The sequence below is a fragment of the Sinocyclocheilus anshuiensis genome, unplaced genomic scaffold (genome assembly GCF_001515605.1).
Source record: "Sinocyclocheilus anshuiensis isolate Anshui unplaced genomic scaffold, SAMN03320099.WGS_v1.1 scaffold167, whole genome shotgun sequence".
Taxonomy (NCBI): Eukaryota; Metazoa; Chordata; class Actinopteri; order Cypriniformes; family Cyprinidae; genus Sinocyclocheilus; species Sinocyclocheilus anshuiensis.
The window spans coordinates 759,534-777,950 of NW_015552552.1; the positions used below are offsets into that span (position 1 = coordinate 759,534).

The 18,417-nt window shown below is 36.5% G+C and overlaps 1 protein-coding gene and 1 long non-coding RNA gene across 3 annotated transcripts in view; one reads left to right on the forward strand and one right to left on the reverse strand.

Moving 5' to 3' along the window:
• Window positions 1-10,559, forward strand: part of LOC107664457 (uncharacterized) — a 17,322-nt gene extending 6,763 nt beyond the window's left edge. The window contains exons 2-3 of the long non-coding RNA XR_001631456.1: window positions 4,938-4,943; window positions 10,550-10,559. This is a non-coding gene — a long non-coding RNA (uncharacterized LOC107664457). The remainder of the gene's footprint in view (window positions 1-4,937; window positions 4,944-10,549) is intronic.
• The window catches only part of jmjd1ca (jumonji domain containing 1Ca), a 76,384-nt gene that overhangs the window by 31,811 nt on the left and 26,156 nt on the right, over window positions 1-18,417 (reverse strand). For both annotated transcript variants that reach the window (XM_016455019.1, XM_016455018.1), the window contains exon 3: window positions 8,010-8,123. In XM_016455019.1, the coding sequence (XP_016310505.1) occupies window positions 8,010-8,123 (114 nt within the window). The remainder of the gene's footprint in view (window positions 1-8,009; window positions 8,124-18,417) is intronic.

The window sequence follows — 18,417 nt, forward strand, 5'->3', positions numbered from 1 at the left end:
GGAGGATGGAGAGAGAGAGAGGGGGAGAAACAGAAAGAAGAAGGGGGGAAAAACAGACAGATTATTGAAAAGGATGAGCTAGTATGTTTGTAGCAGCTTGTGTTTACGTATGTACAGAGAAAAATCATAGCTGGAGAGAGCATGAAGAGAACAAACAAGCTCGTGATCCTTCCTCCGGTGAGAACAGCCACACACACACACACACACACAGAGCATGAGAAGGTCAGACTGAAACACAAGCATTTCAACAGTCATTGAAAAAAAAGAGAACATATTAAAAATAAAGTAAATAATAATAATATAATAAAAAAAGAAAAAAATAGTCCATCTACAATTATTTTGTCCCTATTTAGGTAAGGCTTCCTATGTCAATTGAACGATTGTGTGCATGATTCAATGTATGTTCAATAACAACGTAAATGTATTTGTTTCTCAGTTTGAAAAGTTAGGTCCACTTCCCCTTTAGCTGCTTTGATGCTTGGCCCTTTCTGTCTCACGGATAAAGAGAGGGAGATGTGCATGTTTGAGAGATGTGAGACAGAAAGGCTTGATTGCGAGGGACAGAGAGAGAGAGAGAGAGAGAGGTGTAGAGGGAGGGTGATGAAGTAGATGAGATAAGGAGTGAGTGAGAGAGGAAGGATAGAGTCGCAGACTGACACACAGAAAGAGTGCTCATAAAAATCAATGCAGGAGTCTGAAGACCTGTCCTTCAGTAAGAGAAGACCTACAAGTGCTGGATCAGAGACAGAGAGAGAGGCGCTCTTACCACTTAAATAAGAAAACCTGTAGTATATCACTGACAGATGAAAAGAAATATATACAAAGCAGATCACAGATTTCACTAAACGTAATTTAAAGCTGAAGACAGCGATTTTTTTCTGTTAAAACACTTCCTCCTATGCTTTACTGACACAGCAGTTCAGCCACTGGTGTGATTTTGGGGTGAAACTGCCTGATTCCCTGACCAATATAGCAGACTGAGGAAGTGTTGAAGAAGAAACTGGTTTTAAAATCATATTTTTGGTCATAATTGTTGACACAAGTGGCACAGAAATTACAAACTTTAACTTAAACTGAATGAGAGGATCATGTTGTCATCCATATTACCATATGAACACTACATGACATATGTGTTATATAAATAAAACAAGTTATATAAATTCATTTTTACATTTTATTACAAATATTTGCTAACAACATGATAATTCAACATCCAACTCATCAAATCCCAATGAACAAACTACTGATGCACCCATACTGAAAATGTGGCTAATACCAATATTCAATAATTAGTTATGATTGATAAGTGAAAGTTGGATCAGTACAGTTGGATAAAAGTTGAATCAATAATCAACAGAGAAGAGTGGAATACAACAGCATTGAACATTGAGTTGAGTATAACAGAACAGAACAGGACAGTAGAACAGAATAGAACATACAGCATAAAGTATAGCATAGAATATAGTCAAATAGAATAGAATACTAAAAGATAATAGAATAAACATGGGAAAGTGCAGCACAGTAGAATAAAGAATAAAACAATAGAAGAGTGCAATATCCAGTAGAGTGGAGTACAGTAAAGTAAGAGAAATAAGAGTATATATATATATATATAAAATAAAAATTATATGTATGAAAATATATTATATTTATGAAAATATGTATACGTATGAAAATACTAGTGTTCTAATAATTTTGGCCACCACATATACATATACATATGCATACAGTGCCCTCCATAAGTATTGGAACAGTAAAGACAAAATTGCTGTTTGCTGTTGAGTCAAGACATTTGCAAATATGATTAAAAGATGAATATGAGACAAAACTACAGAATGTCACATTTTATTATTAGTTGTTTCAACACATAAATGTTTTACCAAATAAAAAGGACAGCACTTTAGAGTTCATCCCACTATCTGATGTGAGCATAAGTATTGGAACAGTTGAACTATAAGGCATAGATTAAAAGCTATTATTTAGTTGCAGATCCCTTGCCTGCAATCAGAGCACCAGACTCTTGGTCTTATCCTTTGAAATGCTTTTACCAGCCTTTAATGCAGCCAATTCCAACTGTTGCTTGTTTTGGGGAGTCTCCTCTTCAGCTGGTGAAATTCATGTTCAATCAGATTTAAATCTGGAGATTGACTTGGGCAATCTAAGACTTTACATTTTTTTGCCCTGATAAACTCCTTGACTGAACTGGCAGTGTGTTTTGTTTGCATCTTGCTGTGTAGCCTCTGTAATTCTGTGTCAAAGTCTCCTGCAGACAGTAGATTGTCAAAGCATCTCCCCAGCTTTCTGGATTTTGTTGGTTATCAAAACTCTACTGACTTTTGCAAACTCTAATCTTGCTGTGTAGCCTCTGTAACTCTGTGTCAAAGTCAAAAGATGTCAAAGAACATCACCCCAGCTTTTTGGAGGTTGTTGGTGATTTTACAGACACGTATTTTAGGGTTCTTTTTCACAGCTTTTATGATTTGCCTGTCATCAACTGCTGTTGTTTTTCTCAGCCGATCAGGTCGTTCTTGGTTGCTGATGTCGCCGGTGGTCTCCAAACTGTTGATTTCTCCATGCCCTTTGTTTTTGCTATAGCTCTAATTGACTTCCTCTTTTCTTTTAGCATCCAAATTGCTTGCTTTTCTCTCAAAATCAGCCTCCTCGTCTTCATCCTGGTTTGTGCGTGTCATCATCGAATGTAAGACTCAGAATGCAAAAGCAATGGATATAACTGATATGACACATTCCCTGCTTTTAATATCTGAACAATTAATGCAACAGGATACAGCTGATCACTCAGAAAGACCTGTGAAGCAACTGTTCCAATACTTATGCTCACATCAGATAGTGGGATGAACTCTAAAAGTACTGATCTTCTTAGCTGGTAAAACATTTATGTGTTGAAACACCTAATAATAAAATGTGACATTCTGTAATTTTGTCTCATATTTATCTTTTAATCATATTTACAGATTTCTTGACTCCACAGCAAACTACTTACTTATACTTATAGAGGGCACTGTGTATATGGGTGATTCTTAGACTATGGGCACTTTTATGTTCTTTGGTCATATTTATAAAAATACATATAATTTTGGACAAATTCCTCTTTCTTAGTCAAACTAACAATAAAACCACCTTAAAAACTTTTTACTACCTTTCTATTATGATTTTTTCATACTTTTCAACCTCCTTATAGGTGTCAAAATGAGTGACAAAAAATATTGACCTTTTTCACGATATTCTAATTTTTTTAGATGTACCTCTATATATATGGGCAAAATTATTAGAAAACTACTATTTTCATCAGCTAAAAATGGTTTTAAGTCAGTTATTTCTATCTTTTGCTGTATTGCGTCAGGTCTCTTGAAGCATCTTGGAGACGTTGCCACAGTTCTTCTGGATTGAGTCTGTCTCAGTTTGTTCTGTTGAATGTGTTCCACAGAGCCTAATGGAAACCACTCTGCCTGCTTTTCCCTTCAGTAAACCTCTCCCTTTTCTCTCACTTACTTCAGTCTATCTCTGTCATACACAAGAACACACACTCACTCACGCAGGCAAACACACTGTTTGGAGCTTCCTAAAGACAGCTGCACTGTTCCCATTTCAGCTGAACAGGTCAACAGTGCTTAACCCTTCCCTCTACACACACACACACACACACACACAAACACACACACACACACGCACCCTCCACTGGCCCCTTAACATGTGCTAAGTAAAAACACAGCTTTGAGTTGTCAAGGAAACAGCAATAAATACACACAGTCCTCTGTCCATGCTCCATTTTCCCTGATAAATCTCTCTCACACTTTCTCTCCACCTTTATCTCTTTCTGTCTCTGTCCTTCTCTCTCAGGCTGCTCTGTAATTCACTCACGTCTCAGAGCTCAACATTCAGAGTTGTGGGTAATAGATCAGTGGAGAGAAACACATTATAGTAAGTAGAGCACAGAGTAAAGTTGAACATAAAGGGAACAGAATAGAATAGTTGAGTGTATTACAATAGAATAAAGTAGAACAGAGTAGAATACAGCAGCATTGAATAGTACAGAGAAGAACAGATTAAAAGTGGAAAATAACGGAGTTGAGTCCAGTAGATTAGAATGGGACAGAGTAGAGTGTAGCACAGAATTTAACAGAACAGAATGTAGCACAAACAGAACAGAATAAAACAGAGTACTGTCAAGTACAGTGGAATAGAATAGAATAGAACAATGAAAGGGTAGAGCAAAGTGGGGTAAAACAATAGATAATGTGAAGTAGAATAGAATATAATAGAATAATATAATAAAGTAGAATAGAATAGATTGAATTACAACAGCACTGAACAAGAGTGGAAGTGAAAAGAGTGGAGTACAGTAAAAAGGAACAGAACAGAAGTACAGTATAGTTGAACAGAATAAAAGAGTACAGAATAAAATAGTGTATTAGAACAGAATAGTAAAAAAATATATTAAAAAAGGGAAAGTGGAGAACAATAGAAAAACAGAAAAGTGTTAAGTGCAATAGAATGGAAAACAATACAGTGTAGTATAAGCATGGTAGAACGGAGAACAATAAAATATAATAATATAGAGTAGCATAAAATAGAGTTTAGCAGAGTGGAGTACATTAAAATATAATAGAGTGCAACAATAAAATAGCAAAAAGTGGGCAAGAAAATAACAGAGTAGAATATAACAGTGGAGTACAGTAGAATTAAAAAGAGCAGAACAGAATAAAAATAACAGAGCAGATTGGAGTAAAGCAGAATAGATAGAATGGAGAAGAACTGAACAGAATAGAGTAGAAAACAGAATAAATGAGTGCAAAAGAGGGCAATAACAACATACAAAATAAAACGTAACTGAGTAAGAGTAGAATTAACATACAATACAGAAGAACAGAATAGAATAAAGCAGAAAACAGCATAAATGGTACAAAGGTACATACCAGAAAAAAGTGCAGTTTCACAGATTTAGAATGGAATTGAATAGAACAGAGTAAAGTACAGTAGAATAAACAGAATAGAACAGAGTAGATGTCACGTTGCACACACACACGAGGGACGAGGAGACACTGGAGAATATGTTGACAGGACTTTATTTGCATAAACCACCAAGGAACCAAGGGAGACGAACACAGGAAGAGCTTCCACGAAGACGTACAACAGCGGACAGAGAACTAGGGACTGGGAACACTTTAAATACACACAGGAGGAGGGGATGACGAGACACACCTGGGATCCATGAACCATCATGGGGAACACCTGGGACAAATTAAACATGGGAAAGGAACACCTGGGGAGCAAGACACAGACAAAACATGGAACAGAGTCTGACAGTAGAGTAGAACAGAACAGAGTATAGTAGAATAGAACAGAACAGAACAGAGTAGAGTAGAATATAATAGAATAGAACAGAACAGAACAGAACAGAACAGAAAAGAGAAGAGTAGAGTAGAACAGAACAGAACAGAACAGAACGTGGGATCAGAGTAGAGATGGGTTGTGGTTTAGAGGCTGTTCCTCACAGAATTTACAGAACTGCAGCATTCAGAACACATCAGTGTCATGTGCCAGTGCTTTATCTAGACACTCTCTCTCTCTAATGCTTCCCCTCCCTCTGCCTTGTGTTTCTTTCTCATAGCCTCAGTTCCCTCTCCACACACACACTCAGATGAAAGAGAGGGGGTCTCTCTTTTATCATCTATCCACAGGCATCAGAGACCGGGAGTGATGAAATGATGCAGTGGGGTGTGTGTGTGTTTCTCCACAGCTCACAGTGAATGTAAACAGTTTTACGCAGAGGGCTACAGTCCTGTGTGTCATAGTGTCTTCTCCTGCACTAAATTATATGATTGTGCCATGTGATTATGATAAACAAACACAGCCTGGAGGAGTATGTAAAGAGTGAGGAGCATGTGTCTACGGCTAATTACACACCCCTTACAAAAACACACACTCACACACTGCCGAATTCACTGTGAGAATAAGCTCTAAAACACTCTTAAACTAACATACATTACACACTACAAAATATATTTAACCCCTTCAGCACACCCTGGACTGTGCAAACTAAGAAATTATTATTCCATGTTCTAACCATTAAGGTTTCAGGAAAATATGAAATGTTGCTCTTTCTTTGCTCTTCCCCAAACTTTGCAAAGCTGATGTAGCTTCTATATATAATTTTGTGGGAAAAATACTTAATCATGTTTTTTCCAATGGTGGGTTTCCCTTTTCCAGTGACCCCTCAGATTCTTTCAATTAAACCAGTGTGACAGTATTTTAAATGCCTCATTTAATGATTATTCTTCAGCCCCTCCCCCCCCAAAATAAAATAAAATAAAATAATAATATTATTATTTTTTTACACTAGCAACTAACCAACATGCTCAATATATATTTAGATCTGAATAAATTTGCTTTGACTTAAAAAACATATTTTACATGCCATGCAGTAGATTTACTTTGACATGCAAAAAGTATTTTTAGCGTTAAAAACATCACTTTTCTCATGCGATTCTCATTTCTCAACCCCAGGCAGCTGTACATTGATGGCCTCATTATTTCTGCTAAATTACTAATGCTATACATTAATTGTACATGTACATCACCTGTTAAAAGTTTGGGGTCAGTAAAAAAAAGTTTTTTGAAAGAAATTCAGTTAATTCAGCAAGGATATACTAAATTAATCAAAACTGACAGTAAAGACGTTCACATTGTTACAAAAATTATTTCCAATAAATGCTGTTCTTTTGGTTTCCACAAAAATATTAAGCAGCACAAATGTTTTCAACTGCGTAGTAGTAAGAAATAACAAGAAATGTTTCTTGAGCACCAAATCAGCATATTTGAATTTTTTTCTGAAGGATCATGTAACACTCAAGACTGGAGTAATGACTGCTGAAAATTCAGATTTGCATCACAGCAATAAATTACATTGTAAAATATATTAAAATTGACTATTTTTAATCAAATAAATGCAGTCTTGGTGAGCATAAGATTTAAAAATCTTATCAACCGTAAACTTTTGAATGTTACTGTACACTACAGAACATAATCTGAACACACAGAACATACTCCATAAACCCTACAAAAATACTGACAATATTCTATAAACATCCTCTAAAAACTATTAGATGAAAAGCCTTACTTTCAGTACTGTGCTGTCTGCTCTGTTAGAGTTTGTAGTTCATATAGGAATATTATTATAGAAATCTACATTCCTGTGTTTACATCGTAATGCTATTTTCCAACAGTGTTTCCCCTGCAAAGCTACATTTAAATTGACTTACATCCGTTTAGTGAATATAAATCTCATTATTTAACAAGTTTTATCACATTATTTTTTCATTGCCATAGGATGAAATGGTAATATGCAATTAAACAGACTGTCTGGGACATACACTCCTAAAGGCGCTTTCACAAACGCTAACCGGCGCTACAAACACAGACTAATTAAACCAGTAATGACTGGGAAATGCCATCATACATCACACTTTTACGAGGAGGTCTGAGAAAGCAATGACACAAATCATATCTTCAGCAAAAAATGTAACGCCTAGAGCAACAGAGAGAGACTGAGCATGGAGGTTTATTAAATATGGTGGTGTTGACAGTAAATAAAATTCACAGTAAATTCACATAGACAGTAAAGAGACATGAGAAAAGGCTAAATGAATTATTTCATGTTTTAAAATATAGCAGTCAATGCAAATATCAGTTTGCTCTTATTCATTATATTTAAGGTTTTTATACTGATACTTTATGAATGTTTCATTCATGTCATAAAACAATTTTAACGTCTAAAAAGATCAACAGCTCACAGAATTCCAGTAATGACTTGACCCAAGAAGAAAACTTCTTTCTAAACTTTCTACATTTTAACAAAATTTTTATATGCAGTGGACTATAATTTCATCACACTGTAATTTAATGAATGTCAATCATACATAGTTACACAAATGCAACAACAAACCACCCACACACACATGAATCTGAATAAAAACAACTTGCGCACACACCTCGAATGGCTGGAGCTCCTCCTGTTCTGTGTAGAACTCCAGCTGTCTGTCAGAGATGAACTCCACCACTGTCCAGCCTCCTATGCATGACTGACCAATCAGAGGCCGGAATCTCTGTAAAACAAATATCACAACCAGTCAGTCTCAACACTTCATCAGAAGACTTCATCACAAACTTTTCAAGACCAGACACTCTTGAACTCATGTGACTGTTCATTCAAAACATTATTGTTAAAAAAAATTTAAGTTAAAATGTATTCTTTACAAACATCATAAGTGACTCATAAATTTCATTTTGGGGAGTCGCACCACATTATTTTTTTTTACAAAAATAGGATTAGTGATATTTCAAGAGCTATTGACCTTGACACACAGTCTTGAGGGCCTGCAGGCATGAGGTCCTTCCTATGACAGAATTTCCCATTTTATCTTTTATATGCTTGTCCATTTGACCACTGGACTTTTGTTTAAATAATACGTTTTATTCCGGGTTTTTTTTTTTTTTTTTAAAAATCTGCATAAATTAGAATGATCATGTAACCCTGAAATAGCTGCTGAAAATTTAGCTGAATAAATTACACTTTGATATATATTAAAATAGAAATCAGTCACTTTAATCTGTAATAATATTTCACAAAATTACTAGTTTTACTGTTTTTAATAAATAAATGCACCCTTTGTGAGCATAAGAGATTTCTTTCAAAAACATTCTAAAATCTTACTAACGGCAAACTTTTGATCAATATTTTAATGGTATTTTTCTTTAATGTAGCTTTTTTTCCATTATGATATCAGATGCATCACTGTGACTCAACCAAACTTAAAATGAATTTTAAATCAGAAATTGACAACGTAATTAAAAATGTCATGTCATCGACCTATCCGCTATGTAGTGGTTAGCTGGTGAATTACATACATACAGTACCATACAGTAAGCATGTCAAACCCTGCACACTGTTGGACTGACCAATGTGCATGTGTGTGAGCCAATATCTTGTGAGAATTTAGTTATTCTTTCATTGATCAAGTCATATTCTCTATGCATGGTTTCTATTTATATAAATACTAGGCCAGCACACTCAAAGTTTCCATGTCTGGCTGCCTGTTTCATGTGTGTGTGTGTGTGTGTGTGTGTGAGCTCATGTAAGTCGATGTGTATTATGCAACAACAATTTTCATGTCTCTGAGGTATCCTGAAGTGAAACCTAATCTACATGCAGCCACGGTGTTATGGGATGTGTATACTGTATGTGTGTGTGGGTCAGGTTTGGCCTACATTGTTTGGACCAAATGCCTAGCCAGCATGCAAAACAACTTAATAAACATAAATAATGTCCTAATGAAAATGCAAAAAGGCTGGGGTTAGGTTTATGTCCAATGGAATAGAAAATATCATTAGCTCGATATAAAAAAAGGAAAGTCCCCAACAAGATAGAAAAACAAGTATGTGTGTGCTTTTGCAGAGGCCTGATGCATGTGATGACTTCAGCCAAACATCAGTCATCCAAAACCTCAATTCAGAAGTACTGTGTGCCAGTCTGACTATGTATGTGTGTGTGTGACTCATAAACCATGAGCTGGAGGGTAAGGGGACAAACAGAACGCGTGTGAGCTATTTTTAGACACTGTACTGTGTGCAGTGCACTCACATACACTCTGTCACACACACTGCACACAGTTGCACACGTTTACCGCACTGTGGTTTGAGACTCTGCTCTGTCAGTGAGGCAGACAGAGAAAGGACAAATATTCTTTTGCAGAAACAGCATATCGACTGTGACATAGATCTGGGCACAGTAAACGCATTTAATACATGCAAACACTAACAGATGAACTAATACAACCCTGCAACTAAATATTAATGAATAGACTAATTCAAAATACTATAGGCCTACATAAAAGAATCCAAGGTGAAGTGATTGACCAGGCTGATATTTAACCATTTTGTGACTGTTAACTTGTCATTGGCTTGTTATAAAAGAAGTGGTAGTCATTTCAGTTAGAAAATCATCAACATTATAATAATAAATATGTTCCAAATATTTCTTTAGCTATTTTAAGTAGGTCTCATTTACTATTAATAATTTAAATATAAGAATATAGCAGCATATATTGCCATCATATTGTCCTTCGTCCATCCTCCAGTGCAGATATCAGAGTTGGCTATTAAAAATCCTAATCAGCCGATCACTATGAAAATCATTAATGCATTATGTAAGGTGTCCATGCAAGAATAAAACTTTGTCTGGAGTATGCTAGCACAAAGGCTAGCCCCGTTAGCCATAAAACGAAGTCCAATCTTACTCTAATCATAAACTTAAATGAGATTCACTCCATCTTCAGTCCATGCATGTCTGTTTAATAACTCGCACACCATTTCCTCTCATGCTGAGAAGTTTCCATTGACTTCTGTCATTTTATAGTGAGCTACTGATATTTTCTACCCCCAACCCTAAACGTACCCCTCACAAGTAAGTGTGAAGACCGCAAACATGTGCACAACTTTTGATGACCTGATGGGTCACACTTACAACATGGAGTTGTAAAAATGCAAGCAAAGTTTTTTATGGAGCTTTATTTATACATTTTGAATACTTTGCGCTTTAAAATAAACATCTAGATGTCTGTTCAGTAGTCCCTATGTAACAGACAACACAAATGAATGGTGGAGAATGTGATAAAAATGTGCAACACTTAATGTTCTACTACCAAGTTATACACTGCCATTCAAAATTTTGGGATCAGTAAGATTTTGAATGTTTTTAATGGAGTCTATGGATGCTCATCAAGGCTGTATTTATTTGATCAAAAATACAGAAAATCAGTAATATTGTGAAATATTATTGCAATTTCTAATATTGGTTTCCTTTTTTAATATACTTTGAAATATCATTTATTTCTGTGATGCAGCGCTGAATTTTCAGCATCGTTACTCCAGTCTTCAGTGTCACATGACCCTTCAGAAATCATTCTAATATGCTGATTTATTATCAGTGTTGAAACAGTTGTGCTGCTTAATTTCTTTTTGGAACCTGTGATACTTTTTCTTTGATAAATAAAAAGTTCAAAAGAACAGCATTTATTCAAAATAGAAATCTTTTCTAAATCTTAACTTTTTATTAGGGGTGGGACAATATATCGATATGGCAATATATCGTTGTCCTTCTCCATGCGATACGAGAATCGATATCTGGCGCCAAATATCGATATTTTACTACAATACATTACTACAATAAGGTGCTCTATATAGATTTCCCTGCTCCCAGCATCTAAAAAATGCATGGAAATCCTGGCCGCGCCATTTCCACCTTCTTTCCAAAATGCTCTGAGCAACCATGAACCGCGTTCTCTATGAAGATGGGGAAGCACGAGGAACCGAAGGATAAACAGATTTCCAGCCACTGTATTAGCTCTACTGCTATATATATATGTTTATGGAAATGAGAACTAAAAAACTGCCCCGGAACAGCTATCGGCGTGGACCATAGGCACCGATCACGTTATTATTGCAGAGCGCGTATTCAGTCCATGAGTAGCCTAACCTCTCCGCTCGGATCGCAGATGGATTTCCCTCATTTGAGTGAGAGAGAGCTCCGCCGGCGAGTCCAGTTTTATGTCAACAAAACTGGATGCTCTCTCTCTCTCAGATATTGCAAGTGTGCGTTGTGCAGTGGGCACCGACCAACAGAAACATAAATCTGCACCTATGGCATGGACGACAAAACCTCGTCAGAGCCGTAATGCAGCACAGAAGTGTGTAGTGTGTACTTGGCGCACGTCTACATTTGAAATAACGAACCTGAGTGCACAAAAGACGTGATGTGAACGGCTTTTTTTCCCTGCATGTCATGTCCGGGGCTCCGTTTTTATGATGAGTGGAGAGGAAAGGTTGAGAAAGCACTCCAGGTAAATTTTGAAATGTACCAGGTTTATACAGTATATAGGCTATATATAAAGTTGATAAGCAGTTAAATGTGTTGGTTTATTAAATATAATTTTAGAATTGTCTAGCAATATATCGATTATCGCAGAATCGATGTATCGTGATATTATCGTATCGTGAGCCATGTATCGTGATTCATATCGTATCGTGAGGTACCCTGCGATTCCCACCCCTAATTTTTATCCATTTAAAGGGGTCATATGATGCGATTTCTAAATAAAACAATTACTGAGCCCAAACGTTTTAATAGTAATGTATATTGTAACACAAAATTTCTATTTTGAATATGAATAGCATTAGAAACTTCTTTAAAAAACATTAAAAATCGTACTGATCCCAAACTTTTGAACGCCAGTGTATGTAATATCCAATTAATGTAAGTTAATTTGAAAGTTGTTCTCAAAATGAAATAAATCTCACCTAATTTTGAGATAAAGTTGTACACAGGAAAAATGGCAGAGTTGTTTTTCCAGAGTTAATATTTTTTTCCTCAAAAATAGTTGTTTTTACTCTATTTTGAGTGTACAGAGTAAAATGTGTCAGTAGAGTGGGAGCAAAATAACAGATAATCAGACCATTGATATGGTTTATATTGAAGATTCTTTAAACTTTAGGAGATACCGAGGGCACGTCAGCGTCTGATGACCTAGCAATGTTAATTAGAATTCCTCCTGAAAAAATCAAGTTGAGGAACGTCGTCTTGCCCAAGTAAGAATCACCAGTCTTGCCTCTGAATTACATCTATATAGAATGACTTAAATATTAAAGATATTTGGAGCTATATACACTTGTCAATTGCTAATTTCTCATCTCTGCTCTGCAATATTACATCATTCCTTCCTCCAGATGTTCGAAGATAAAGGGATAGTTCACCCAAAAATGAAAATTCTGTCATTAATTACTTTAATTACTTAATTGTCATTAAAAATAGTTTCAAACCCATAAAAAAACCTTCATTTTCATCTTCGGAGCACAAATTAAGATATTTTTTGAAGAAATCCGAGAGCACTCTGACCCTCCATAGACAGCAAGGGTACTACCACAAGGCCCAGAAACGAAGTAAGGACATTGTTAAAATAGTCCATGTGACATCAGTGTTTCAACCATAATTTTACGATGCTACGAGAATACTTTTTGTGCGCAAAGAAAACTAAAATAACGATTATTCAACAATTCTTCTCCTTCAGGTCAGCATCCTCAGCCATTATCGAGAGTACCATGATGCATGCGTGTGAAGCTGCTGACATCGAACATGCATGTGCTGCGCCTTGCTTACGAGCAGAGGAAAGCGTGCGCATGCGTCCTGATACTCTCATTAATGGTGGAGGACAGTGACTTGGGGGAGAAGAAATTGTTGAATAAAGTCGTTATATTTGTTTTCTTTGCGCACAAAAAGTGTTCGTGTAGCTTCATAAAATTACGGTTAAACCACTGATGTCACATGGACTAATTTAACAATGTCCTTACTACATTTCTGGGCCTTGAACGTGCATCCTTGCTGTCTATGCAGGGTCAGACAGCTCTTGGATTTCTTGAAAAATATCTTAATTTGTGTTACGAAGAGGAACGAAGGTCTTATGGGTTTGGAACGACATAAGGGTGAGTAATTAATGACAGAATTTTCATTTTTGGGAGAACTATCCCTTTAATGATCACCTGTCCTCTAAATTGTTGTTCTTGTGCTATTATTTTCTACTTAGCACATTTGGTAACAATCTGTTGGAAGTATGTACAACAGAAACTTTAGTGGAAGACAGACATCACTGTATCTTTATCCATGCTGTATTTTGACTTTAACTGTAAAAATGTGTTTTCATCCTTTCACAGACTGTTACCAGTATCCAAGGGCACTTGGATAGCATTGGAGAGTCTCCAGCTGTATCTGCTTGTTGGGCTGAAGAGAAGTAGGGTCCAGTCTTGTTTTATTGTAATTGTCCAACATGCTCTACCCTGTAAGGCCTCTAATTCACTGGCCTGTGTTGATGAGCTTTTCAAAGCTCACTTTGTCTTAAGAACTTCATACTGTCAGGAATTGACCATTGTGTATAGCTTTCTGCAAAACACTGCCTATGATATAGATGCTGAAACCATCAAGTGATCATAATCACAAGTGAATTAAATGTAATACTGTTTAAATAGGAGCTTGAAAAATAAAATTGAGATATGAGTATACAGTTTGTTGTTGACTTTATTTTCAGATTGAAAAATAAGTTTTTCATTTATATTTTAGGGCTTTTGAGGATAAAACATGAAGGGTGTAATTTAGAAGATTAACTCTGGATAGAGTTAGTTATTCATTAAAGTTCACTCATAATTGATGATAAACAACTCTGGAGGGGAGGTAAATTGTGGTAGAGTAAATTTGACTTTCCTCTGAACAGAGTTAAAAAGTCGCAGAGTCCATTTCTTTTACCTCTGAACTGAGTAAAATAGAGTCCATTTCTTTTACCTCTGAACTGAGTAAAATAGAGTACTAAATTGAACTCTGGAAAAACAACTCTATCAAAAGAGTAACTTTTACTCTTTTCAGAGAGGGACCAAAGGGACCAAATGATAGAGTAAAATTTTCTTCAATTTGAGTAAATTTTACTCGGGCAAATTTACTGTGATATAAATATAAGGGAAAATAAGCTTCTCTTCAGCAAAAACTACTCTTGGGAAAAATAAAGGTATAAAACATTAATCACATTTTTCCATTATGAAAGATTTTTCATGAAAGACAGCTTGAGTTTGGAGGGATTTCAACACTAAATCAGAGCAGTTTGAATGTAGTCAAGCACTAAAAAGAAAGTATTAGCTGAATCTCTTCATCAGAAATTCAAAGCAGAGGCAGTTTTTCATCCAGAACAAGCTCTGCGACTGCAGTCTCACCAAGAGGGGAAAAAACAGACACGAAAGGTCACGTTTACCCAAAGAAAGTAGAGAACAGACAGCTCAGAAACACTCTCTGCTTTGCTGTGAAACATTTTGGAGTTCTTGAGCACTAGTTCTACTCCAGAGGACAATCGCTCTTTCATAGCTCAGTGATTCATTTCAACACCAAACTTTGTCACGGATCGTTCTCTTAAAATTCTTTAGGTGAAATAATATAAAGTAAGTGTGAAGCTCTATAAAATTCAGGTGGCTAGCATAGATAATATGGTCTTGGGAGGATTTGATGATAAATACTGAAAGTTGAAATGTCTAGCTTGTGACCACAGTATGAGACATTGTACTTCTGAAACTCTTGAAGAGACGCGAGTTTCCTGGGTCTTTTCTCAGAAGTCAAATCTGACTAGACTTCTCAAAAATCTACGTTTGTTCTCCTTTTAATGATGTTTTCATGGTGAAACAGTTGGCATATAAAAGTGATTTTCCTTCCTGTTGAACACTAGTTCAGTACAGTAGAGTGAAAATACGCATGTTATTTACAGAAGGGATGAGCTGAAATTGATCCTGCTTGGGTTAAAGAGCAGCTACTGTGGCGAGACATGTGTCAGTATGTCATAGCCCAAGGGTCAGTGATTAACACTGCTGTTATTCCCCAGCGTCCCTCTCTCTGTCTGTCTCTCTGGCATTGGGTGTGGACTGATATGACATTTACCATCTAACTGTTTCTGTTTTATCTCTGTTTATTCAATCAGCAGAGACTCCTGCTTGTGTTTGATTGTCCCTCTGTGTATTTGTGTGTGTGTGTGTGTGTGTGTGTGTGTGCGCACGCACTCTGACCTATTTTAATAAGCATTCCTAAATGTGGCTTTGTGCTGAGCAGACGTTTCTAATTACATACACACATCCTTCTTCACACAAAATATAAACAGTCTCAAATGCGAATATAGACGCTCATGCATTCCCTCACACATACAAAAACACTCTCTGTCTCTACACATGCTTTGAGGGACAGAGAGTGTTTTTGTATGTGTGAGGGAATGCATGAGCGTCTATATTCGCATTTGAGACTGTTTATATTTTGTGTGAAGAAGGATGTGTGTATGTAATTAGAAACGTCTGCTCAGCACAAAGCCACATTTAGGAATGCTTATTAAAATAGGTCAGAGTGCGTGCGCACACACACACACACACACACACACACACACACACAAATACACAGAGGGACAATCAAACACAAGCAGGAGTCTCTGCTGATTGAATAAACAGAGATAAAACAGAAACAGTTAGATGGTAAATGTCATATCAGTCCACACCCAATGCCAGAGAGACAGACAGAGAGAGGGACGCTGGGGAATAACAGCAGTGTTAATCACTGACCCTTGGGCTATGACATACTGACACATGTCTCGCCACAGTAGCTGCTCTTTAACCCAAGCAGGATCAATTTCAGCTCATCCCTTCTGTAAATAACATGCGTATTTTCACTCTACTGTACTGAACTAGTGTTCAACAGGAAGGAAAATCACTTTTATATGCCAACTGTTTCACCATGAAAACATCATTAAAAGGAGAACAAACGTAGATTTTTGAGAAGTCTAGTCAGATTTGACTTCTGAGAAAAGACCCAGGAAACTCGCGTCTCTTCAAGAGTTTCAGAAGTACAATGTCTCATACTGTGGTCACAAGCTAGACATTTCAACTTTCAGTATTTATCATCAAATCCTCCCAAGACCATATTATCTATGCTAGCCACCTGAATTTTATAGAGCTTCACACTTACTTTATATTATTTCACCTAAAGAATTTTAAGAGAACGATCCGTGACAAAGTTTGGTGTTGAAATGAATCACTGAGCTATGAAAGAGCGATTGTCCTCTGGAGTAGAACTAGTGCTCAAGAACTCCAAAATGTTTCACAGCAAAGCAGAGAGTGTTTCTGAGCTGTCTGTTCTCTACTTTCTTTGGGTAAACGTGACCTTTCGTGTCTGTTTTTTCCCCTCTTGGTGAGACTGCAGTCGCAGAGCTTGTTCTGGATGAAAAACTGCCTCTGCTTTGAATTTCTGATGAAGAGATTCAGCTAATACTTTCTTTTTAGTGCTTGACTACATTCAAACTGCTCTGATTTAGTGTTGAAATCCCTCCAAACTCAAGCTGTCTTTCATGAAAAATCTTTCATAATGGAAAAATGTGATTAATGTTTTATACCTTTATTTTTCCCAAGAGTAGTTTTTGCTGAAGAGAAGCTTATTTTCCCTTATATTTATATTTAATTATATATATACATATGTATATATTATATTTAATATAATATATACATAAATACATATACATTCACAAAAACACTTAAATACTTTAGTTTTAGTTTGACAATAACAACACTGAAACAGATCTCATTGATCTTTTTTCTACAGGTTGAGCACTACTTGTTTCCAACAGGTAGGCTGGACATTTCTTATTTGTTTTCTTCATATTTTTCTGTAATTGTACCTCTTGAATTTAGAGACATTGGATTAGTATGCAAAAAGTTATTCTTTTGGGTATTATTTGATTAAAATGCACCAGCTCTGTTAAGAAGCTATCATAAATCAGTTTTTGTGTTCGTGTGGTTCACTGAGCTTCTGTTAGGTTGTTGAACTCACTTTAATGCACAATTAAATTTGATCATGCAGCAGTATGATAAGAATAACTGTGATCTGATATTTCACACGACATGACCTCAGATTGAGTGCTAGTTGACCTCCCTTTGAGTTCAGCCGTTAAATGTACAACTGCATCTCTCTGACCATAATTCATGGCACAGTGGGGAACTGATGTATATTTATGTGTTGCGGGAATTACCTTTATTGATGCTGATTGTCACAGCATATAAGTTTCAATCTGTACCAAAAGAAAGCCCCCCGAAAATGTTCACGGAAACAAAAATTTGACATCCTGGGATTGTAGTGTGATATGAGTGCTGATCCTCGCACTTTGCTTCATGACAAATGCCTCACACACAGAAAAACCGAGAATGAACAAAGCTTGTAGGCCTTAGAGATCTCCCAAATTGCACAAAGATGGACGGAGAGGTTCTCTTTCCTTTCTCCTTCTCTCGCTCTCTTGCTCTGTTTGTGTGTGTGTGCATGTGTGTGTGTAAGAACCCTCTTTGTTTTGGCTCTCCAAGTGGCTGACACACAGCCAACAGCCAGACAGAGCCTCAGTGTGTGTGTGAGGGAGAGAAAGAGAGAGCTACAGAGAAACAGGGTAAGAGAGAATGTGTGTGCGTGTGGCGGGTAAATTTATGTCCAGCTGAGTGAGTAATAGTGAATGCACTTCCACAGAAATGACTCTCTCTCCTACACACACACACACACACACACACACACACACACACACACATCGGCGGTAAATATGTACACACAAAAAACTAATCTGCCAGCCATAAATAGAAAATACAAACATACATCATTCATGACCTTTGCTATGCTGTACACACAAGCAAAACTAGCATACACACCAGACCTGGGGCAATATACACACAAAAACAAATTTGCCAGTCATAAACAGAACTTGGTGTAAAAACTTTTCTGCTATACACACACACACACACACACAC